The sequence below is a fragment of the Cyprinodon variegatus genome, unplaced genomic scaffold (genome assembly GCF_000732505.1).
Source record: "Cyprinodon variegatus isolate N-32 unplaced genomic scaffold, C_variegatus-1.0 Scaffold463, whole genome shotgun sequence".
In the NCBI taxonomy this organism is placed as follows: domain Eukaryota; kingdom Metazoa; phylum Chordata; class Actinopteri; order Cyprinodontiformes; family Cyprinodontidae; genus Cyprinodon; species Cyprinodon variegatus.
Window position 1 is genome coordinate 346400 of NW_015150916.1, and position 25707 is coordinate 372106.

General features: G+C 36.2%; 1 protein-coding gene across 1 annotated transcript in view; it reads left to right on the forward strand.

Annotated features, from left to right (window-relative positions):
• Positions 1-25707, forward strand: part of LOC107094088 (glutamate receptor ionotropic, NMDA 2A-like) — a 185431-nt gene that overhangs the window by 150133 nt on the left and 9591 nt on the right. Inside the window, exons 9-16 of the mRNA XM_015389502.1 lie at positions 890-1004; positions 1094-1296; positions 11336-11504; positions 13479-13632; positions 14859-14984; positions 18266-18495; positions 19125-19285; positions 24041-24228. Of these exons, the coding sequence (XP_015244988.1) occupies positions 890-1004; positions 1094-1296; positions 11336-11504; positions 13479-13632; positions 14859-14984; positions 18266-18495; positions 19125-19285; positions 24041-24228 (1346 nt within the window). The remainder of the gene's footprint in view (positions 1-889; positions 1005-1093; positions 1297-11335; positions 11505-13478; positions 13633-14858; positions 14985-18265; positions 18496-19124; positions 19286-24040; positions 24229-25707) is intronic.

Consider the following 25707-nt stretch of genomic DNA (forward strand, 5'->3'; position numbering starts at 1 on the left):
TGCATTATGACTTTCTGTCACAATATTTTAGCTTATGCATGAACCCATCTTGGCTTCTTCGCTTGGTTACTTACAAAACCCTTAAGGGTTCTTGGATTCGCCTGCTCTAATACTGATTTGTTATGAAAACATTTTTAAAACAAAACCTATGAGGAGAGTTACTCTTTTTATTTGATGAAAACAAATCTAAATGCTAATGAGGCAAATTTAAGTCTTTTCTGTGTTAATCAGATCAGGTTTCAGTTGTCAAGCATTATCCATCAAGTCGTGCTTGACAGTGTCAAATTGAATTATTTAATACCAAGCTCTGTCCATTTTTTACGTTAGTCTTGGCTCTTAACTCCCTGACATGACCCATATTTTCCCTTTGTAAATTCAAGCTATAATCTCATCTTTTAACCACCAGATCAAGCTTGCTTTTTGTTAGTTTTTTTATCAAAAGAAAGTGTGTTCATAGTCCTGTATCACTGTATGCCAGGCTGGCTCATTTGCTGCATTCTATTGCTTCACTTTAGCAAGAGTAAATGTTTCAGCAAAGGTCCTGTTTGCTCACGCAGGAGAGCTATAGTGAGTAAGAGAGTGAGGGCACCCTAGTTGCACCAGTGACTTGTCTTTCAGGCGTACATCTGTGGAGGGAATCAATGCAGAATGTTGATGGAAGAGATATGTGCCCTCTGACTCTGCCTCTCTCCCACTCACACAGAAAATCACACGCAGAGGCATGCACAAACCCAAGCAGTGGGTGAAGACAGCATTGATTTGTAGAAGATCCTTTTGCAGCGATTACCAACTGTTTAACGTGTTATTTGAAATGTATCTGCTCCTGTGCACAAACTGTGACTGATGCATAACAACATATCCCTTCTCTCTAACTTCCCATGGGCTGCAGACACATGATGCATGTGTGGAACGAGGGACGGGATCTCTCCTTTACTCCTGATGGTTACCAGGCCAACCCTAGATTGGTTGTCATTGTCTTGAACAGTGAAAGGAAATGGGAGAAGGTAACAAATTAGTTGTTTGGTTTAATACATTTAAAGAGAAGACTCTGTTAGCATTTTTTGTCTAATTTTTTCTGTTTGTGCTCACGTAGATGGGCCGCTGGGAGAACGGAACCCTTTCACTCATGTTCCCAGTGTGGCCAAGGTATAATGCCCATGGGGATGAAGATGCTGATGAGAACCACCTCTCCATCGTTACTCTGGAGGAGAAGCCTTTTGTCATAGTCGACAATGTAGACATCCTCACCGGCACCTGCAATAGAAATTCTGTTCCCTGTCGTAAACATGTCAAACTGTAAGTACCCAAACACTTCATGTGTCACTAGGCTATGGCTAACCACAACTCAAATTAAATCGGAGCATATAAAAGTCAGATTTTAATAGCAAACTGGAGAGGGTTTACAGACTGTGCCTTACTAAAATAATTCTTGTCCTTGACCATTTTTTATGTTACAACTGAAAAAAAGCATTTCAGCAAGATTTTATGTGAAGAACCAAAAAAATTAAACATATTCAAATTAAAACATGTTTTATTTTATTTTATTTCTATCATTTTGAATACAAGAATTTTAAAATATATTTTTAGTTCTCTTTTTTCTGGGTAAAATCTCATCTAATCATTTGCATTTAGAAGTTACCTTGTTGTTAAATAGAGTTTACCCATATTAATGCTGTATTTCTCTATGTATGAGTGATCTTGCAAAACCTCTATGGTTTGTTGGAGTACCTGATTGAACAACAGCATTATAAAAACTAGGAACACAGCAAAAAAAATTAAGGGGTAAAGGTGAACACAGAAGGAGCTGCAGAAAGAGCTACCTCAGGTGGAATTGTAATTAAATAAAAAAATCCAGAGGACAAGACAAGACAGGAAAACAAGTCATTGTTAAAAAGAAACTGCTCTTTCAGAATTTTTAACTCTAATAAGGAGACAGAGGACACCCTGGTCACATTAGAGCACAATTGAAAGCTGTGGCCTGTACACTTCCTATAATAAAATTAAAAGAGGATGTTGTCATACTATGGAAATCCTTATTGTTATCAGGTACAAAGAGGCTTCTGAAGGTTGATTGGTAGAAAAAAAACAATTAAAAATCCTTGAGAGGAAAACCAAACAAATGCAAGAGGCTGCTGAAGTCTCAAGACTGGTGCAAGAGCTCCCCTTTTAGCAGGAATATTTATATAAACATACAAACACAGCTATCATAGAGTAGTTTAGATCAACATGTATTGATTGGTTATATAGGCCAGATCAAAATTCTGTTAATTTTTAACAAGATCTAAATCCTTTTGCACAGATGTTCTCCAGCCAGTTTGACTGAGGCCATGTTGTTTTGCCATCCTTCAAAACCTTACAAAATGTGAAAAAGGTTGTATAAATACGGTTGTTAGACTAGCCTCCTGCAGATGGTGTATGAGAAAGCTCATGTAATTCCCAAATAAACTAAAAGGGGTCTCTCTCCTTTTGCATCTATATATGTTTGAATATCCTTTAAATGGCATCAGATCTCTTCAGCAGAGCTCAGTCTGTCTGAAAACAATTGTCAATCAGCTGTTCTTTGCTCTTCTTCTTTTCTCCCATCCCGGGCCCACTCAGTTTTATTTTATGTAATAATGACTCATCATCTGTTTATGCCACGGACTGATATCCAGATGTATGTAGCTTGCAGTGGAATATTTGTCCATAGTTGGATACTTTTACAAAGCAGTCTGGTTCTTATTTAGTTTGAACTTTTTTTCCCAGGATCAATATTTAATTGCCCCCTGTTGGTATCAGCTCAGTTATAGTTTGCATTTCATTTTTTATGTCATTGCACTTCAGCTTGATTTGTGTTTTGTTTTTTTGTTGTTGTTTCTTTTTGAAAATAGGCAATACAGTCATTGTTTTAAGTAGTAAAGCTATTGATTATGGAATCCAATTTATGGCTCTAGCAATGCATCTCATCAATGAGCTACTTCTTGAACTGAATTATACTTTTCTTGGATGTTTTTGCACATTTAGCTGTTGCATTTTCTTTGGAAAATGAAACCCACAGCATTACATTTCAGTTATAAAATGCACTCATGTATGAATTTAGTATTATCTTATATTGCACCAGAAATGGATGAAACGATAAACTTTAAAATGCAATAAAAGAAAAATAATGTAAAAGAGCAAGAAAAATCTAATCAGAACAAACGTTGCATAAGCTTTACTTGAGTGTCCACGTTACAAATCAGCACACCGGAAGAATTATTTTAAAGTTTTTTTTTTACACAAACCAAGTACTGTACTATTAAAAATGTAATGGTGTGTTGATGTGTCCCTCTGATATTTACATATCTGGGCTCTGTAGCAATATGTTCGAAGGCAAACATGAGCGCTTCTGAACAAAATGCAGTTTGCATATTATTTTATACAGGTGATAGCCATATTGGATTTTGATGTCAAGCTTAGTAAAGACAACAACAAAAAAAAACAAAAAAACTCTAGCCTCCCTTTAGGGTTCAAACATTTGCTCCATTTGGTATTTGCTCCATTAGAGCCCATATTCTTTGAGTTAATAGCAACTAAAAACTTGTTGCCTGATATTCTTTTGCAGCCCACAAGGTGAACGTCTGAAACTTGAAATTTACTTGGTGCTGCTTTAACCATAATATCAGTTGTGCTTCATAACTTAACACTTTGCTATATATTTTATTCAATATATTGAATGTTTCTGCTGTTTTCTTCACTACACGGATGTTCAAGGACTTGCAGACAGTGTCTTTTTGTGAAAATTGCTGTGAAAGGACAACACAATTTGGAAAAACAAAGCCACATTAGATCAAAAGCCTCTAATACAGATTTGCAAGCTGTGAACATGAAAATGTTTTTTATAGAAAACAAAAATACAAATCAAGTATGAGACACTGAGTTTAGTCGAAGCTAAGATACCAATGAATTAATTTACTTTGTCCTCACCTAAGGTTGACAAAGTATTGACCTGTATATTACCCTAAGGGTTCCACCGAAATAAAAGAAATTACTCCCTCTGGGCCTTGCGCAACAAAATTTTCTTAATCTTGAAGTAAATACTTTTTCTTCTACCGTAGGCTTTTACAAGTGAGCTCCATCAGATTCAACCACTGTTCTTTACTTCAATAAATGTTCGCACATGATCCTCATAAACCTGAAACAGGTTTATGAGGATCATACACCTATTATACACCTCTGGGTAAGTTAGTGTGTGTTCCCAAGAAATGTAAGTTTGCAAAATTACCTCCCCCAGTAATGGCGGAGGTAATTTGGGGAAATTTCCACACTTGCCCATTTACAGAAACGAAGCTTCAAAAAAGAAGGAATGAGAGTTTACCAGTTTGGAGATCAAGGTTCTGGTGACTTAGAGCTGAGCAGCACAATTAAGGGACCAGTAAAAGCTGTGGGGAAAAAATCACAAGAATTGTACATAATGTAGTTGTACTGTTAATTTAGTTAATACTTTGACTAAAATTAGTGATAAACATTTATCTTCACGGATATATCAAAAGATGTTTATCTATTAAAGTGCTTCAAACAAAAGTTACCAATAAAATGCGGAAAATAACAAAAGTTAAATATAAGAAAATGAAAAAAAACAAAAAAACATTGAAAGCTGTCTTTGCCAGTTGATTGCCCCCACCATCACATCAAGGGTTTGTGTGCCTTTAAACAGGTGCAAACATATAAAACGTTGTTAAATCGAAGGTGGAAAAAAAATCTGTGTTGTCACAAGTATGAGATGCCCACTTTCACCCCCCACAACATTACTGTATGCATTATTCTACTATTTCTGTTTCCAACAGTCTAAATATGTTTATATATGAATTGGACCAATGCCTCTCATTTGGTCAGCAGTGACCCATGACTTGCACCTCACTTAAAGAAGTACTAAAAATTATTCAGATCTGGAAAATGCTTTGCTTTGGTAAATATTTACATTTGCATACCCTCCACCCATGAATTTTGGTCATTTGATTATGATCTGCATAAGACACACACATAACCCTTTACAGGGTGCTCATCAAAATACTTTAAAAATCAAAATTACAAGCCGAGAGTGTTTTTGGAAGACAGGACAAGACGTTATTACTTTTGTAACATTAAAAGAAATTGTATATTTGATGGCAATAAACAGCCACTTGCTCTAATACATTACAGAGTGAAAGAAAAATCATATTGTTACAACATAACCTTAACCTATTAATGCTGATACAAACACTTACGTTTCTGTACCCCTTTAGCTTAGATTATTAACTTTTTAATTAGCTTTTTAACTTTTTTTCTGAATTTGTTAACTTTTTTCAGGTTAATTCACAGTAGGTAATAAATCATTCAATGGCTCATACAATGGGGAGGGTGGTGGGACCTTGTCCAAGTACTCTTTGTCTTCCGCTTATCTGAAGCAGGGCAGCAGTCTCAGCAGTCTCAGCAGACTCTGAGACTTGCCTCTCCCCATACACATCTCCTCCAGCTTGGGGGAAGCCCATGGTGCTCCCAGGGCAGGTGAAGGACATAGCCCCTCCTTCGTGTCCTGGGTCAATCCTTGCCACTTCTACTTGTGAGATATACCTAGAAACGTTCTGAGGAAGGCGTTGTGAACCAACATAGGCCAATCAGCTAACCAGTACTTACTTCAACGGAAGGTTTCCAGATGGATATGCAGAGCAAATCCAGCAAATCCATCTGGCGGAGTCAGGTTAATAGATACTGGCGCCAACGCATATCTGCTGCCTGACCCATCACTAGCTGATCTTCATCCGAGCTGCTCTGTACTCAGCTCTAAATTACACCAGTACAGTACATGCCAAGGTCTAGGAAGGAAGGAGCCAGCAGAACCACATCATCTACAAAGGCAGAAACAAAGTCCACTGTTCACCAAATCAGACCCCTCTTCAACCTAAATATCCTGTCTATAATGGTTATGCATAGGATCTGTGACAGCCTATACCTAAAAGATACTGTTTAGCTATTGTTATTGTCTCTTAGGCATATGCTAATCAAGAAATTTTTTTTTTCACAAAATAGAAAAATTAATACAGAATACTAAGCTTTGGGCAATGGTTTTTTTGGGGGGCAGCAAAACATCCTACTAAGAAAACCAAATCTAATATCTGTATATTTGAATTAAATTTAATTAAATACATAAATAAATACATAAAATGTTGTTCAGTTGGATAGGCTAGATTCTCTGACTCTGTTCCTTCCATCTCCTTATTGTACATTATCTTCTTTTTCTCTCCTTGATTCCCTCCACCACCACCACTAGTTGATGCAGCAGGAGCAGGTCCAAGTTTAGTTAAGCTGTTAAAAGGGAATTGGCTGTGTTGTACCTCTAGGGCCAGAAAGTAAAAAAAGATTTTTACCGTAGCCTTTCCACCTGGGCTCCTAAGACGGGTGAAGTATTCTGTTCAGAAGACATAATGCGGCCTAGCTTGTTGTCATCCTCTCCGAGTTCTCCTTTTCTGTCTGCCTACGTTCTGTACCCTGCTTACTGTCCTTTGCCTGCCAGTGGCCATTCACATCAAGTCCAAATTCTGGCATTCAATGCCCCTCCGGGAGTCGTGCTCCATGTCTGCAGGCTACAGTCTATCGTCACTCACCAGCTTGCGCTCAGTTACGAGCGACCACTTACCTCACAGCTCCCAGAGGCAGCGTTGCCTTTATTTCACCTGGCCTTGACTTTTCTCTCTTCTGCAGCAAAGTGTCTGGATAAAAGAATTATTCTGAAATATTATGTCGTTAAAAGTTCATCTTTGTTCTGAATTTTTCTGCAGCCCTAAGGATCCCATGCTGGTTTTAAACCCATTGCACACATCTGGTAACTGAGATGCTTCTCTTTGCATTTTGTGCTTGTGCAACCTGTTTTAAATTTGAGGAGTATTTTTGTAATCTGATATCCACACCACTAATAGCAGGTGATGGGAAGAAAAAAAAAGTTTCAGGAATTCATATTGACTTAATTAGCTGGATAAACTAATGAGGTTAAATTCCATGTCATGCATCTAAAAGGTTTTAGGTTTTCTGTGGTTTGACAGCACATCTACTACCACATAGTTATCCCACTGACAGATTCTCACACCTGTATTGTGACTCTCTGCAGGTCATCTAGAGATATCAGTGATCTCTTGGTTTGCTTCCATAACTGTGCTCTCTTTCCATTGCATTTCAATTTAGGTGGATGGCTACATGTTTTCAAATGTCCTATTTTCAAATTATGGATAAGACAGAGCTCAATGAAATTATTTATTGACCTATTTCAGCAAACTGGTAGCAATTAGATGGAAAAGAGAAGTAGGCCTATATTTGGCCTGTGAACATTTGACTCCCACAGTAGTATAATTGCTTTGCATGGTGAGTTGATTGGTCAGATCACAAGATAAACTGCCCATGAGTTATGACTCAGTCCTCTAATTGTTCATGCCTACAGTGTTGCTAATCTAAGTGGTTGTTATGATGCATCCCTTTCTTCTTCTTCCATTCCCTGTCTGTCAGTTTGAAATGGCCACACAAACAAAAACTTTTAATAAAGCAGACTGGAGCAAAACAACCTTTTTAGAGTCATTACTGTTGAATTCTCCCCTAACAGTCCTATCTTTCTCTCCCAAACCTACGCGACACTAATAAGTATTGAAAGCAATGATTTTCTGCTGGGTGGATGAGATGTTGAGTTCTACAAAGTGATGTGATAAGTCCTTGTTAAGAAATGGACAGCCTTCATGTTAATAGCCCACGATTAACAGTCCATTTCAAAGGTATTTTAAAAGGATCAGCAATTCCGGTTAATGATTTGGCTCTTTAACTCCACCCACTGAATCCCTACAGATGACCATAAAGGTGTGCTTTCAGAAAGAAGAGACAGAGTTGAAAATATTCAGGTACTAAACAAAGAATGTGAGTGAATGGGGCTAGTGTCTCCTTGACATTCGCTAACCTCGACCTTTTGCTATATCCTAAAATCATAATCGTATAACTAGGTCGAAGAAACACAAGAAATTCCCTTCTTGAGTGTGTAGTGTAGAAGTCCACCGCAAACGACAACTATAAATTACAATTTAACAAAAGTGCGTCTCGCTTGGTGTAGGCTGGTGCTACAAATTATACACACACTGACCTTTATGTTATTGAAATAAATCTTGTGTTAAAAAAAATTCTACCTCCAGCATTAGTGGATATCAGGTCCAAACGCAAAGTTCTACTGCATGCACAACACCTCGCAACAACAAAAAAAGGATGCTTGACTGTCGAAAGCCAAGTTATATACCCTGCAGATATAAGGGCATTCACTAATCAGCTGTATCCAACTGCTTTACAGCAAACTGTAAAGGAACTTGAAGCTATTACCTAAGAAAAAGAGTTGCTGCACCTCACAGACTGTAAAACATGGCCTTAAGTGTATAAGTGGAATAACATCATTGAAAATAGACAGATATAGCCCAGGGTTATAATGGACTCTAAGTTGATGCTTAGTTGACTTTTATCTCCACACAACTTTAACTAAATGTTGTCCTTGATTTTTGTTTTTTTATTCGTAGTGTAAGAAAAGGACAACGGACTGGGAGCTCTGTTATGCAATTATTTCCTTTCTTTTTTATTTATTTGTTTGGCCTTCCTGGTGTGACTGACTGTATTTGAATGCCAAAATATTGATCTGATACATCCAATGTGGTGAAAAAGTGTGTGGCTTCTTACAGATTTCTTACAGATTTCATCAGTCTTTGTCAAACCTACATGTTTCATATCAGGAAAGGAAATACATTTTTAGACAAATTTAACCTGTCACATAGTTTTCAGATGATAAAATTATTCATTAACCATAACTGATCAATCATTCTTACTAAAGTATTTACAACTGAGCAACTTTGAAATGAGAATTTCATTTATTAAGAGAAAAGTAATTTGAACAAACTTGGCCATATGTAAATTAGTAATTGCCCCTTATGAAGCTAAAAATCAAGCTTAATTAACAACAACAGCTAATTTGAATCACTGCCAGACTTGTAGGATTAGGAATGTATTTACTGTAAGTAGAACCCATCTATTAACATGAAGGCCCAAAGAATTCAAAAAGCCTCAAATCATGTCCTGATCTGAAAAGATACTACAGAGAGGATCATGATACATAAACAAGTCAAATAAAGAAATCATGCAGTGAATCAGGAGTGGCTGGTTTAAATGGATGAAAAATTGAGCAGCTTTACTTAAGCAAACCAGATCTGCAATAATTACTCATATTACACTTTATATAAGTCTTGCAAGGGAAAGCAGATTTACAGTCTTGTATTTGTCTTTTCCAGTGGTCTGTTCTTTTATCGTCTGTTCTGCTCTGACAAAAGTTTAACTTTCTGTTTTATAACTGTTCACAAGGACATAACACAAACTGTCCTTGAGGAGAAGTTTCTCATAGGCCGCCTCATGTGGCAAGTTAACTGTCTTGAACTCGGGGAACATAGTCTCATCAGAAAAAATCCTTAAATATCAGCAGCAAACATGTTTTCAGGTGACAGTTGGGTAGATTACATGTGTTGTTTGACCTTGCAAGTGTGAATGTGCCCTGAGCAAACACTTTGAAGGCAACAAAGCTGATTACTGCAGACATGGTGAAACATTGGATAGACAGAGTTGGTACAAGAGTTTTCTCACGATGCCGACTAAAATTGATCTAAGAGTGCATCAATGACTTCATCCAAGAAATCACAAAACAACCAACAAGGACATCTAGAACCCCAGGCCCGATGTCCAATTTAAGATTAGAGTTTAGAATTGACCTAAGAGAAAAAGACCAGGCAAATTTTGAAACCATGTTAGAGTAACAAGGTCGAAACCACTGCTGACCCACAAGCAAAACAACACCCGTTTGACATAAAAAAAAAGATAAAAAGGTTTGTGACTTTGAATTCAGTGACTTTTTTCTGCAAGACACTTGTACATTAAACACAGAAAAGTCTACCTTGGGATGGCAAAAAACGGGTTTATAGTGGGATATTTAAAGTCCAGTCTCATAACCTTAAACAGGCCATCTACGTTTAACACTAAGGGTAAATTAAAACAATTCTGCAAAGAAGGATGAACCAATGTTTTGTACAGTGATCTAAAAGATTTAGTGACAGTTATCATAAATACTTGATAGTAGTTGGTGCACAAAGGGTGGAGCAACCACTTAACCTACTGAAGTTATTATTTCTGATAATCTGACACAAATTTGTTTGACAAAAAGCTCAAAGGAAAGAAATATGTAAGGGGTTTGAATGTCACGGTTTAATCCATAAACACAACATTTACCTATTCACTTCTCCTGTTTCATTTCAGTTTTTGTTGCATCATAGCAAAAAAATAAACAAATGTGCTGACAATCTGGGATTGCTGCTGCATATGCTATGTGTAAATGTCTATGTTTTCCTACTGTCATAAGAATACAGCTGGGGCTCAGCTGTGAAGAAATAATGCATAGAGTGCGTGTGCATTCTAACACCTGGGACCAAGGCTGTCCAAACTTAGACGCTGAGCACATACCATTAGCTTCTTCCTTGTTTCAGATTAATTTTATCAGGCCACTGACTTTTGTTTAAATATTTTTTTTTAAATCCTTTGATCTTTCACATCTCTTACAGTGGTTCTTTGTTTTGTGTGCCCGGGGAATCCCTCAGTTCCTTATGAACTTTCTCTCAGATTGGATTCAGTGAAAAATGCCAAGTGAAAAGGTCATCGAGTTACAATCCATATAAGCGATATCAAAGATGGTCAACATAGGAATGAATTGAGTTTCAATGGAAATGCTTTTGAAAAAGGCCTGTTGGGTTTAATAGAATATGAAAATCACATAATTTAACCATTCAGTCCTGTTTGCCGTTCCTTTTTTTAGGGTTGACTGTCAATATTTGTTTGTTTTCTTTCTCTGAAGATGTCTGTATGTGGCTGGAGAAAATGCAGTAAATTGTTTTTTCTTTTGAAGAAACAGTGAGAAGCAAGGAAAGAGAGGAGCAAAGGGAAACTGATATTTTAATCATGTGGGCTGGTTGGCTTGTAACTATGTTTAAAGGCCAGCAGCATATGCCCAGTACCCTTGCGTTTTCATCTGGTTCGGTTAGTTGGCACTAAGAGAGGAACACATTCGCTGAAACACACTGCTCTGTCTCTCTCTGCCTTACAGCAGCGTTTCTGTTTACTCTGCCCCTTCGTCATCCCACTTTTACAGTTTGACTGCAGCACCAGATGTGCAGCCAGGAGCTCAGACTTCATCAATCAGACATGTTCACTTCTGGAATACGTCTATGTTCTCTTGTCTTAAAAAAAACAGTTTGGTTAAAAAAAATCGTATTTTGGTTATTTGTTTCAGAAACAGCACAGCAGGAGGTGCCTATATCAAACAGTGCTGCAAAGGTTTCTGTATCGACATTCTTAAGAAGATTGCCAGGAACGTGAAGTTTACCTATGATCTTTATCTGGTCACCAATGGAAAACATGGGAAGAAGATCAACAATGTGTGGAATGGCATGGTTGGAGAGGTAGTGTCATGTTAATTTCTAGAAAATCAGTTATTTATTACCTCTTGGTTTTATGTGGAAACACTTGAAATATGACACTTCCCTTTTTTTCCTTGTATTTAAAAAAAATAATCCTTTGCAGGAGTCCATTATCTATGACAAAGGTATCATAACATTTCATGTTTAAAGTATTGCCATTGCAAAGGATGCTGATTTTACTGGATGTTTTACATCAGACACAATGAATTTACATTGTACTGTACATAGCAATGATATATTTGACCAGCTTAAGTATCTTTAAGTGGCCTTGGCACAAAAAAAAAAACATGTAAATTTCTAGAGTCTAAGTGTCGAAATATTGTTGAATTTTTTTTGGGATGATTAAAATGAATGGACAATATTACTTAATTGAATCTATAAACACAAAATTAGACATTTAAATTGCAGTAACCTGTTTTTTCTGATTCTATTTCACCTTTCAGAGGTTTTATTAATACTTATTGTTTACTTTTTAATGTAAGACCATGGTAAAAGTATTTAAGTAAAAGTAAAACTAAATGTATTATATTTTTCTTAATTAAGAAAGTACATGTTTTGGACTTAAATGGTCATTTAAGAAAATAAAAAATTTGAAAATGAAAATTTAAGAAAACAAAATGTAAGAAAAAATAAAAATAAAAAACTTAAAAAACAATTCTATGTGCAGATATCGGTTTTTTTCCCTTTTTTGCTCACTGTGTTGAGAAAGACAGCATAAAAACATATTGATTCTAAATAGTTTTCTTTTTTTTATTTTTCTCTTGTATTAACATAATTAAAGTTACAACATTTAAAAAAGATTTGAGTAAATTTAAACTCTAAAAAAATGTAATAGAAATGGGTTGTCCCAACCGATCCATCATCTACAATGGTTCCCAGCCCCCTTTATTCATCAATGTTGCTGTAAAACTGTACTTAACTGGAAAGAGTTTAAGCTCTTGATTTGACCTCTCTTGCAGTTGGTACAGCATGTAGTTGTTTATATATTTATTTCATATAATTCAAGCCAATTTAACAAAAAGGTGTAATAGGAAAAGATAAAAAAACAGATTCTCAAAAAAGAGGAAAAGATTAAAATATGATTTTGTTACTAGCCTTTGGAACAGCTGCTAAACTAACACAAATCAATATAATATTACAAACCAAACCACAGTTAACGTTTTCTATCACTATATGTTAAGGAAAACACTCTATAGCTATAAAGAACAGCTACATAAAGAAAATGTTGTCAGACATTTTTAAATTTAAAACACATATAATAAATGTACAAAAGATTTAAACTTAAATCTGGGATATTTACCAGCCTGATTTAATGATAGTTCCAAAGTCAGCATGCTCAATTTGCAGCATGGAAATATTTGGGGTGGTTGAGGTCATTTTAAAGCAACATTTGAACCCTGCATCTATGGGTTTTTATTTACCAGACTTGCTAACTTTCATAGCCTGTTTATAATGTTTGATTCAAAGGGTATTTATCTTTATAACAGCAATGAGTTTAATGGATTTAAAATCAACAGCCCAATGTTTCCCTTTAAGTGTAATTCATAATAATGCTGTAAAACAAATGCTAGACGTATATTCTCTCACTTTCCTTCTTGTAATTTTGTACTTTACAGTTCAAAAAATCAATACATTTGCTTAAATTTTGCATTATAATTTGAGTATATAAATTACCTTTTAATCAATCATAAAGAACAAACAAATATGCCGGTGAAACAGGATAATAGCATTGTAAATATTTAGGAAAAAACAGCTAAATTAAACCATAGAAAATAAATGGCAAATTTTATTTTTAATTGCGAGCAATAGGTCAAAGTGACTTCCACCAATAGCTGAACATTTGCATTACTGACCACTATCACTGTGATATTTTACATCCAAACCCAAACTGAAAAGCCACGAAGAATCTGAGAGAGGCTAGCTCTGAGTGTTAAGATTATTTTTTACATTTCTCAGGTGGTGTACAAGAAGGCCATCATGGCTGTGGGGTCACTGACCATAAACGAAGAGAGGTCAGAGGTCATCGACTTCTCTGTGCCCTTTGTGGAGACTGGCATCAGCGTCATGGTGTCACGCAGCAATGGAACTGTCTCACCCTCTGCATTCCTTGGTAGGTATTTCAGCATTTCGTCAATAAAATGTGTTTTCCCATTTCGGTTTTTTTCAGCCTTACACTGTGCTGAGCCAAATACTAGAGGCAGAATAATGGAGAGATGCTATCATGTTGGCAAAATGCCAAATATGAAATGGAATACTTAATTTACAGACTATATGATGGCCCAAATCTACTTGTACTCTGACTTTATCTGGGCCTTAGCACCCTGAGCACATTAATATTTCTACCAGAGCAGAGCAAGTAGAGCATGCCAGCTGTTTCTTTTTCCTGTTATTCTTTTTTTTTTAAAGACAGCTTAGACAAAGCTGTCTTGATGTTTGTCTTCTTTCTCTTCTTACTCTTTTTCCACTTCTCCAATTGTTCAGATGATGAGAAACTGAAGCACTCCTCAGTGCTTGCCTAATGTCCTGTATTGTTGCTGGAGTACAGTGGGGTGGGGGGTGTTGGTCTCTGTGTGTGTCGGTCCCAGTGCATCAAGGCATGTGTCTGAATTACAAAGGGAAAAAAAGTGTTTAGGGTAATGCCTAATATATCTGGGCATTTTCGTATAGATGTAAAGGATGTGTGGAGAATGAATGTGCTTTGGCTGTGTGTACCATGTGCGTGTGTGTGTGTTAGTGTGTCAAGTTGGGCTCAGGGTATCAGTTACGGTTCAGTATCTCTCGCACTCATATTAGAGGCACCTCAGCGCACAATCTCTCAGGGTTGGCTAACCCTGGCAGTTACATACTTACACATGCAGTGGCACAAATACACACACACACATCAACATAGAAATTGTCTGGGATCAACATCTCTGGCACTCATCGCGCTCTCTGAACTCCTGCCCTGCTGCACACCGAATGCAGAATCATTCCCACACAAATAAATCATACACACATGTCGATAGTCGGGGTACATCGGATCGCCAAGAGTTTGAATCTCATCTCTCCCCCCCCCCCCCCTGCCCCAAGCCTCTCCCTCTCTCAGCTCTCATCCAGGGGAATAATGAAAAATATGGAAATGTGCTCCTTCAAACTCTCTATGACTAACTTTGTCCCTCTCCTTCCTTCCCTAGCTTCTTACTACTGTTTCCTCCATCATATTGTGTAACTCCCTCCCTTCCAAATTCTGTGTTGTTATTTTTTTCCCCCTCCATCTCCTTACTCTCTTTGACGTCTCTCCAGTCCATGGACTCAGTTTCACTAACACTGAGTGTCTCCTTCTCTTCCTTCTTCCAGAGCCCTTCAGCGCATCAGTTTGGGTGATGATGTTTGTGATGCTGCTCATTGTCACAGCCATCGCCGTCTTTCTCTTTGAGTTTGTCAGTCCACTGGGCTTCAACCGCAACTTGGCCCAAGGCAAAGGTAGACTTGCGCGCACACATGCAATCAGGAATATCACACCAATCATTTCCCCAGCAGTAGGAAGCAGCAAATCCAAGTTTACCCAGAGGCAAGAAAAAAATGACCTATTATTGCTCAGTTCATGCAAACGCTAGAACACATTTCCATTTTTTTTCCCAAAGCTGCTTACAAGGACTTTTGTTTGAAAGCACCATCTAAACATAGGACCTGAGGCCATCCTGTTAACTCTTAACTCACTGAATTTTAATCTAATGTACAACTTCTTTGGAAACTAGTAGGTTAAAAATGAAAAACATTTCTTTCATTAACCTGAATATGATGCAGAAAATTCACATTTAGTAAATTTTTATCTCTCAGGGTGATAAAATATTTTGACATCTAAGTAGAGTAAATTATTAATTTTATAGCATAAATTCACAGTTTTTTCCCAAACAAGATGGTGCCCCCTTTAACCAGGGAAACAGCAACCTGTGAGAACAACAAAGATGCACGTCTCTGGTTGTAGGTCAACATTTATGAATCTGGTGTTTTTGAAATAGTAACAAAACCCACTCCACCCACAGTGAAACATTTTAGTGGCTGTATTTCTCCTACGGGGAGAGGGAAGGTTTAGCTAAAAACAGTGCAATAATAGATTAAAACTTGTTAGAAAGTGCAAAAGACTTAAAGGGGACCTATTATTCTTCCTTTTAAACAAGTTGGGGTATGCCTATGGGCTATAAAAACATGTTCACTACACTTTCTGCACAGAATTGTTCTCAGATAATGAGATTTCACCTCCTTAGTTCCACCTATTTTGATCTCCTTCCAGAACGAATCGCTTAGGTCACTGTCACCTTTATGCAAATAAGATATAGCTTACCCGTTCCTCAAAGTAATGATTATACTCACTCTCTACACTGGAAAATTACTGTAAAACGATCCAGAACAGTGCAACCATCTTTTGACCCTGAGTCAAATCCTGAGGCAGAAGATTTTTTCTATAAGAACACCAAACATATTTTATATGAGCATTAAGCACCATGTCAACCAAAGAAACTCTTAATTTTAGTCCAGCCTTTATGTTGGTTTCCATCTTTTTTTTTTTATTCAAAGCAAAAAAAAAACAATATAATAATACTATCAAAATCTAGTGTATATTCTCCAAATGTGGCTACAGCAAGCAGCTAATGTAATATCCCTGGTAACAAGCTGGGCTTACAACTCTAACAACCACTGTTTACATTTTGGAGAATTTGCCATCTGTAAAAGGTTTAGTGCTACACTGCAAAAAATTAAAATCTAAATAAGTCATTTTTTCTTAAAACAAGTACATTTTCCCTTGAAATTAGGAGGTAAATGACACTTTGCTAATGGAACAAGACAATTTAACATTCAAGAAAGAAAAAACAATTGTATTGTCTTATTTCAAGTGCATCTATCTTGTTTTAAGAGTAAAATACTAATTCAGGTGGCAGATCATCTTTTTTACTTACTTAAATAAAGGGTAAATACACTAAATATAAGAAATTTTTACTTATTTCTAGATCATTTTACAGTGTACACAGCAACGGTTGCCTGATTACAGCTAACCCTACTGCACGTTAGGTCTCACTGACTCCTCTTTTATCCTGTATCATTTTCATATCAAGCTCTAAACACGACCTATAATGTTTTATTACCCGGTCACTGGGAAATGAGCTATGTCAGCATCAGTTCTCAGTCCCAAATCCAGTGAAGTTTCCTCCATGAGTCAAATGTGTATCTGATATTTACTTTGACAATTACTGGCTTCTATCATATTTGTTTTGTTTTGATTCACTCTTTTTAGTGGATTTTGACTAGATTTTTGTCTTCAAACTACTGCTTCTTCCTCTATTATTACTCCTACTACGGAAACAACCATGACTTCCTGTATCAAAGCTGACAAGAGCACACATCCAGCATCAATTGACATCACACCCATAAGACTGTGCAGAAAAATTGGCCCCTGAACTGTAGCATATTATGCAGCACACAGCCTGTTTAAGGCAGTGGAGAGATACATTTTAACATTTCATCACAATTCCTGCCTCTAGTTCCTCTGAGTAGCGTATTGTTAGTTTTAGCTTGTACTTAATGACAAATAATCTTCCTGCCAAACAGCAATACATGGCACCTTATTAAGTATTCACTGTGTCCTACGCGAAGTGATTTTTTTTTTTCCAAATTTGTTTTCTTGGGTAATCCAGTTGCAAGATTTTAATCAAAATGATGGCATGAAGCTCTGTTCTGCTTGACTGTGAGAATGTACACATGCTGTTATTACGGCAACAACAAAACATTTGCTTTTTTCCGCTACAACTGTACAGCAGTAAAACCAGCAGACCAAATTTACTCCTTTTATAATGATAAAGTGGGTGGAGCTCTGTTTGGTTGGTGAAGCTGGGGTTGTTAGGTGAGAGGCAGTAAACATTGATTGTGACATAATAATCAGTGCAGTTTTCAAATGAGTCCTTTTTTTAGACACCAAAAGAAAATTTGCTTATCTCTGGATAATGGCTCGATTTTTTTAAGAACTTGTGCTTTTTGTACTATGGGGAACCAACTCTGCCATATCTAAAAATCATATGCAGAAATAAATAAAAAAATAAAAAAATACAATAAACAAATAAATGTAAGTAGAGATTAAATTATACAGTGAGACATATATTAATATATCTCTTTTAATTAGCTTCTTTATATATTCACCTTTGTAATAGTTATGTTATTTATTTATTATCAATATAATCTTCAACTCTATTTATTTATTTTATTATTTTGAAGTATTTATGTGCATGATATATTTTTGTTTGTTTTATTCTTACTTTGTATTTTTTTACCTTCTTTATTTGTTTAACACTGTTTATTCCTGCCTGTCGTTTTTACATTTCTATATGCATTTCAAAATACAAAGGAAGAATAAAACAGACAAAAATATTATATCATGCACATAAATAAATGCAAAAAAAAGTAATAAATAAATAAAGTTGAAGATTATAAAGGACAATAAATAAATAAGGTAATTATTACAAAGGCGAATAAATAAAGAAGCTAATTAAAAGAGTATAATTTAATTTCTACCTACATTTATTTGTTTATTGTATTTTGGGGGTATTCTAGCAACTTTAAATCATAAAAAAGTTTGATGAAGCTATTTTGACAATGTCGGTTAAAAGTGTCTTTAGTGTTTCATAAAGTCTATCTTTGCCTCACCATCATATTATCTTCTTCTGCTTTTTCTTTTTCTTTTTTTTTTTTCTTACCTCCTTCCGGATTGTTAGACCCCCATGGTCCATCTTTCACCATTGGAAAGGCCATATGGCTTCTGTGGGGTCTGGTTTTCAACAACTCTGTGCCTGTGCAGAACCCAAAAGGCACCACCAGTAAATTCATCGTCTCCGTGTGGGCCTTCTTTGCTGTCATCTTTCTGGCCTCCTACACTGCTAACCTGGCCGCTTTCATGATCCAGGAAGAGTTTGTGGACCAAGTCACGGGACTGTCTGACAAAAAGGTACATTTTCACAAATATAGGCACAGACATACATATATATACAGTACACACATGCACACTCACAGTCAGGGTTGCTCTTGTAATGGATGCCAGGCCTGCGGCCAGACAAGGGTCTCTGGGGAGCGCCCTCGGGCTTCACAGCCCAAACCCACTGGCCGTCCCTGTCACCTCACTAACACTGCCAGCACAGCAATGCCACAGACACACGCACACACACACACACAGGCTGCAAAGATCAAAGGCGAGTGTGTTTAGTTCTCAGAGCTTGGCAGTGTCAGCAGAACCCAAGCCAGTCTTACACTACACTGGAAACGCAATGATGATGACTGATGAGTCCTCTCTGCTGTCTTTCCTTTCTCCTTTTCCCTCCGTCTCCTCTTGTCACTCTCCTCCCTTTCTTCCCCCCCTCTTCAGCGCCTCTCATTCATTTTTTTTTTTTACATTTTTGCCCCCATTACTGCTGGGACTTTCTTTTTCCTCTTTTTCTTCTCCGCCTTCTCTCCTTTTTCTGATGTCACTGACCTGTGCCTTTCATCTTTGCCTCTCCCTCTGTGCTCTTTCCACTCATCCAAATTACTCTTTTTTAACAACTGCCGTTTCTCTTGCTTTCATTATTTCTATCCCTGCAGTTCCAAAGCCCGTATTCCTACTCCCCTCCATTTCGCTTTGGGACGGTTCCCAACGGCAGCACTGAGCGCAACATTCGAAAGAACTACCCAGATATGCACCAGTATATGATTAAATACCACCAGACAGGCGTCGTGGATGCGCTGGTCAGCCTCAAGACAGGGTAATGTAAACTGGTTGACCCTGTCAATGTCACCTTAGAAATCTTGACAATGGAAGACAATATCTGTTTATTTGTGTTGTAAAAATGTTAAAAAATTATCTAAGCCCATGGCTTAAACTTGCTAAAATACTGCAGTAGTTTTGCTCAGTGTTTCTCTCACTGACAGTAAAATGTTTGCAAGTGCTCATTATAGACTCTTGCTTCTGCAAAAAAAAAGGAGAAGCTGCCAACACAGGAAAACTGTAATTTGCTCTAGAGTCGTCTACCCTTTATTCTCCCTCTGTAATACACAATAGTAGCAGAGCAGGTTTTTAGTGTTCCATGGGCTTTAATCTTTAGGGTATTTTCTACAAACATAATTTTAGTTTTTGCTTTTGCATTAATTACTTTATTGAGATGGCACAGCAAATGAAAAATGTTTGTTTCTTACATCTCACACAGTTATACAACTCCAAACCACTATAATGAATGTTTTTGGCACAGTGATCAATAATTAAATACATCATAAGTAAAAAATTCTGCAGAAGAAAATCTAAGCACTTTTGTTTGGGATGACAGAACCAATGAAAGGTGCTCTCTGTCCACATTATACTGTTTTTCGTTTGTTTGTTTTTTAAGTGAGTCTAATGAATTATTAAAACAGTCTTAATAATCTGTGCTACAACCAATAAAAATGTGTTTATTAAATATAAGCCCTTTGGTGAACAGTTACAGTGTTAGGAATATGTTTAATAGAACCCATAGGTTGTATTTATTCAATTATATTTAGACATTTAAGGAAACTTAAACACTTTCTGATGTCTCAGCCTCATATTGGAGGTATCTAGAGAGCACTTTGCATTTGTTCGCACCTGTGCTTTAAATGTATACAGAAGTACTTTCCCTCTGGGATTATTTAAGTATTTCTGATTCCGATTCAAGCAAGATTGCATCATTGCCACATGCTTTTTTCTCTGTTTTTGTGTTAAAGGTGAAGAGTCCTGCAAAAAAACATACCTTAAGTATTATAGCTTATCTCTGCTTTATTTTTTTTATTTCATGAGAATATGTAGAAACTTTAAATCTTTACCAGTTTAACTATCATGTGATAAAGGTCCTTTTCCCAAAGACTGCCTCCAAAATAAGAAAAAGGAGAGAACAGGCCTGTTACCGGTAAATAAGTCAGATTTCAGTTCACCTTCATCAAGGATAGAATGAGTGCGACAAAAACAACCATTCACCTACACCTAGTGTACCTTTAATTTTGGCCAACAATCGTTCACATTTTATTTTTGGTTTGTTTTGTTCCAAGAGGAACCCATCAAATAGGGCAGTAAGGACAGGGGATGCAACATTTACAGTAGGGTGGAAAACATTAAAGCAGAGAGAAATATGTTGTTTCACTCCAAGTGTGTATGTTGTGAAGCCGTAAATAAATATGTGGAAAGCACTCCATGTCTCCTGTTAAGTACAGTAGGGGATCTGTGAGGCTATGGGCCTGTTTCACTGGTATCATGATCTATTTGAAATGGCAAGACATTTCAAATCACATCTGGTTAACTCTAGCAAAGAACTGAAAACTTTGAGTCAGTTCAGTATTTTTAATTATTATAGTATAGTAGTAGCCAAATAAACAAAGAATGTTTTACACCCCTGCTGAAATCCTAAATTAACATTTATATTGAGCTGAATAGATGAGCAGATAAGAGAGGATCCAAGACTCAATCTGTAGCTAAATGTACTGTATTCCTTCCCCCACTTCATCTTGATTCAAATGACATAATCACCTCCTCAGCATTTTATAGGGGTAGAGAAGGCCTTGTAATTACCTTTTCATTTCAATCAGGGGTATTGTACCAGGGGAACCTCTAAACGCTGGATTCCACTGATCTAGAATAATGATGCATATAGACTTGTTCAAAGATCTCTCTATCTCTCTATCTCTCTCTGTTGCCCCCTGTCTTAGTGAAATGCTATGGGAAAATCTACAGTTCTGCATGATCAAAGACTCACTGGAAACCATGCTTATCGGACATAAATTGAAAGTATGTGAGAAATATTATCTCAGAGAACAAGCATCAATATGAAGCACTCAAATTATCTTGCTGGCACTTTTAATAAAAGCATATGGTTAGCACTGAAGAGAGGGCTTTTTAACTTATCAATAGAAACCTACAGATTTTTACATAGTTCAGTTTAAAAAAAACAGTTGCAGAAGTATGGATATAGTCCATAAATGTTGATGTATAATTAAACTTTATAGCATTTTAAATTTTTCTGGTTACTTTTAGGTTTGAGGAAGGAAGTTATTAACTTTTAAAAGTTACTGGCTGTTAAGGTTTGAACTGCGGGATTGTTTTATTTCACACGTTTCCTTTAGGGAGACTGTTAAAATATCACAAGCAAAACATGCCCATCACTTCTGGGCCTTTCTCTACCCAAACAACTCAAGGCCCCCACTGGCTACAAATCATAATCTTACAGGCTAATGAAATTGTAAATCTGAGCTGTTATTGAGTGCATCAGGACAATGCCTTCTACAAAGGATGCAGAATATACTCAATGTCTTTAGGGCAGACAAGTTTTTGATTAGCTGTGTTTTCTTAATTCAGAAAACACCAATGTTCAGCGATCAGAGATCAGACAGGAAACACCTAAAGGAAGCTGGTTTTCCTCTGATAAATTATAGAGAAACCCCATGATGGTTCAACACTTAAAAATGCTGTTCTGCAATTTATTTTATCTTTCAAAAAACATATTTTGTCGTTACATTATTGTAGGCAGTCTTTAAAAGGTATAATGCACTGATTTTAAATGGATCTAATAGTAGGCCATGGTTAAATGAGACCCTTAAGTCTACCTTAAGTGTAATATTCTGAAGGCATAGATAATCAGAATTTCTTTAGATGACACCAAAATGTATTTTTTTTAATCTTACATTGAACACCTTTTGTGTAGCCAAAAGCTGTTGGTAAGCATTTTTATTTGCTGTTTTTCACTGTGTTTTCTTTATTTATGGAAGATGGATGGAGTTAAATGCATACATGGGAATCCTAAAAGATAACTGGTTATAGGCTGCAGAACTAGCTACCGAACCAGGGGTTTACCTGCCAACATGACAAGATATAAAGAAAAATCACTTAAATTATAACAAAATGGCTTGGATGAAAGCAGGTGGTGGAATGACACAATCAAAGTTCAGACCTAATACCTACCAATAATCTGAGATATCTTGAATTTTAAAATCATGGTATATGTATAACACTAAGTCTGTTAATCTACAGCTGTAGCAAAATGTGGTCCATTCAGAAAGATAAATTAAGGGACTGATTTCCTGACATCATGATTGATTGATTGATTGATTGATTGATTGATTGATTGATTGATTGATTGATTGATTGATTGATTGATTGATTGACTTTATTGATCTCACAATTTGCACATTCTTATTCCAAGAGTTATCATTCTCCTTTCACTTTAAAATTAAATGATTTTATGTTGGCCTAACAAAAATTTCATATAGAAATAAAAAGACAATGATGAATAATTTTAATATTCTTCAAGTCAGAGAAAAAGAAACTCCAATATCTGGTCTTTAGTAACACCTTAAATTTCAAATGCTGAGCTTTATATTCATTTTCAGTAAAATGCAAATTGCTACTGTATGAGAAATTATATTTTCAGGTTGCTTCTCTAAACTGTTCTGTTCAGCTGGTAGTTTTCATAGTGGAGATTTAATGTCACTTTTGTATAAAACATTCTCTAAATAGACCCTGTTTTAAAGGGGAGAGAAGTTAAATTAATTTATCATTCATGTTCAACTTTGCCGTTTTTTTATTTTAAGCTGCCACTAGCTGAGTCTTATTTAATGAGCAGGATGAAAATTTTTATGGCTTTCAGGTAAATATAATAAAACATAATTTCTGTTACAAGCTTATATGAGCTTTCATTAAAGTCTTATTAAGTAATCATTCTGAAATAAAGACTTTAATGAAAAAAAGGACTAAATCATTAGACTTGATGTTTCACTTTGCTTATTAGCATAACATTAGAAAAACAGCAGTACCTCTGTGTATACATTAAGAACCTGTAGATTTTTTAAAATCCTTCCATTATCTTTAAATTCTAAAAGTCTTTAAAGGCTAAAAAAGGGCAAATTTCTTTTTTTGTATTCACCTTCCTGTTATTTGCTGAATATGTGAACTCTATGTTTGTTTTACAGTCTGAATAAACCGCAGACATGGCTCTAAAGTTAAAAGAAACTAGCTTCAAACATTTCTGTGCAACCCCCAGCTTCGATATTAATGCGTCATGTGTACTGAAAACAGATAACTCTGAGGCTTTAACTCTGAAATAACTTGAACTCTTTTAATATTAGGGGATTTTTACAGTTATTAGTATGGTGTTTTATTAACAGAAAAATATCACATCTTTTATTTTTATGATCACCTTTTTAGCTTAAACTGGATCTTAGTTATCAGCTTTATGCATCTGTTGTGTTTATACGACATTAATAATATAACGTAGAAAGATTCTCAAGAGATAGGGTTAATGTGAACTATATATGAATTTAATTTTTTGGTTTTAGCAGGGAGACTTTGTATTCACATCCAATATTTTTCGTGAAATAGTTTTACCTTAATAGTTTCAGAGTATCACTAATGTTTGTCTTTTTGAAATAGATATATCATATTTATCTCTTGAATTTCCTGCCATTTTTATGATGTCTTTAATTCATAGCCTTTTGTTTTATACTGAATTTTGTTTTCATCACAGAAAGCTGGATGCCTTCATTTACGACGCTGCAGTCTTGAACTACATGGCGGGCCGAGACGACGGCTGTAAGCTGGTGACCATCGGCAGTGGTTATATATTTGCCACCACAGGTTATGGGATCGCCTTACAGAAAGGATCCTATTGGAAACGTCACGTTGATCTGGCCATACTTAGCATCATAGGAGATGGTAAGATAATGCATTCATCAGAGTTGCAGGACTTTGCAGATCTTTAAAGTAGACAGTTCTCCTTTTTTTCACTCTCCAAAAGCAATCTTGTTCTCCTCCATACCCCCTTTAGAAAGCTATCAGGGGCTAGTCTTAACACACCATTTCATCATCATTAGTCTGTGTGGTTTGCTATGTGTGTGTGTGTGTGTTCCCACCATATCCTGATATGTTTACTCCCCCAGATTGTTCTGAATAATAAACCAGGAGATGGTCTGAAATGAAGAAGTAGAATGAGCTAGACAGAAATCAGACCACTAAAGCGCTTTGCTTTACAGCCGACCTTTTCATTCAGGGCAAACACTCTCATGCCTGAGTACACACAAGGACCCTGATAATAATTCCTCCCATCGTGTGTTATCACTCCATCATTATCAAAACCTTACCCCTCCTGTTACAGCTGGTGCTTTTTAATCCATCAGCTGTTCACGTTGTGATTCGCTTGCTAAAAAACTGTCAAAGGAGAAAAATTAACCACAGTGAAAATTAGACAACAGAAAAATACATTTTACAAGGGGATTATCTGCATTTGATTTTATGTAGGTATAGTGTAAAATTTAAAGGTATACCTAAAATTAAACAAATTCTTCCCCTTTGTGTGTAATTGGGTTGAGTCTAGGACTAAAACCTTGAGCAGATTAATCGTGATCAACCAATTATTGAAATAATCATAAAATAATTTTGTAATTCAATCGTTACACTGACTAATATGCTGTAAACAGACTCTAACACATGCCATTTGCTGAATGAATAACCAGCTTAAAGCAGTAATTAAGACCAAAGTCTACAAATATTAACAAGTGTTGTTTATGTATGAAATTCCTACATATTTTCGCTACAGAATAAATTGATTATTTACTCATGGAGAAGCTGCAATTAGAAATATATTCAATTTATACAGGTAACACAATCATGTTCTTCAACATATTTCTAAGGAAAACAAGCTGATTACGAGGACTCATTGACTCTTTGCAATCCCTCACACTGAGTATACATACAGAAACCGATAAAGACATAAATTAAACAAGTTTTTTGGCACTCAGGCCCCTGCAGAAGACTTAGAGGATGTAAATCAGCATTCGCTTGGATGATTAACCAAGAAATGGATTAGGGTAGTTTTCACCTGGGGCCTGGACTATGGTGGTGGATTAGGCCACGTGATGAGTGGGACTGAGAATGAGGGAGGTGATTGGATTGTGGTGGTTGAAAATTCTCTTGCGTTCGTGAGGCAGAAGCTGGGCCAGGAGGTGTGGCCCCTGAGTTGATTGGCTGCAGCTGAACGAAAAACATTGCAGGTGGTTCAGGTGAAGCTGATAAGAGTCTTTCAGATTTAATTTACACGAAAAGCTTCATTGACATAAGTATATGTATGTATATCTTTAAACATTTTGTGTTTTGCAAGTCATTTAAAATGTGCCAATAACTTTTTTTATTATAAAT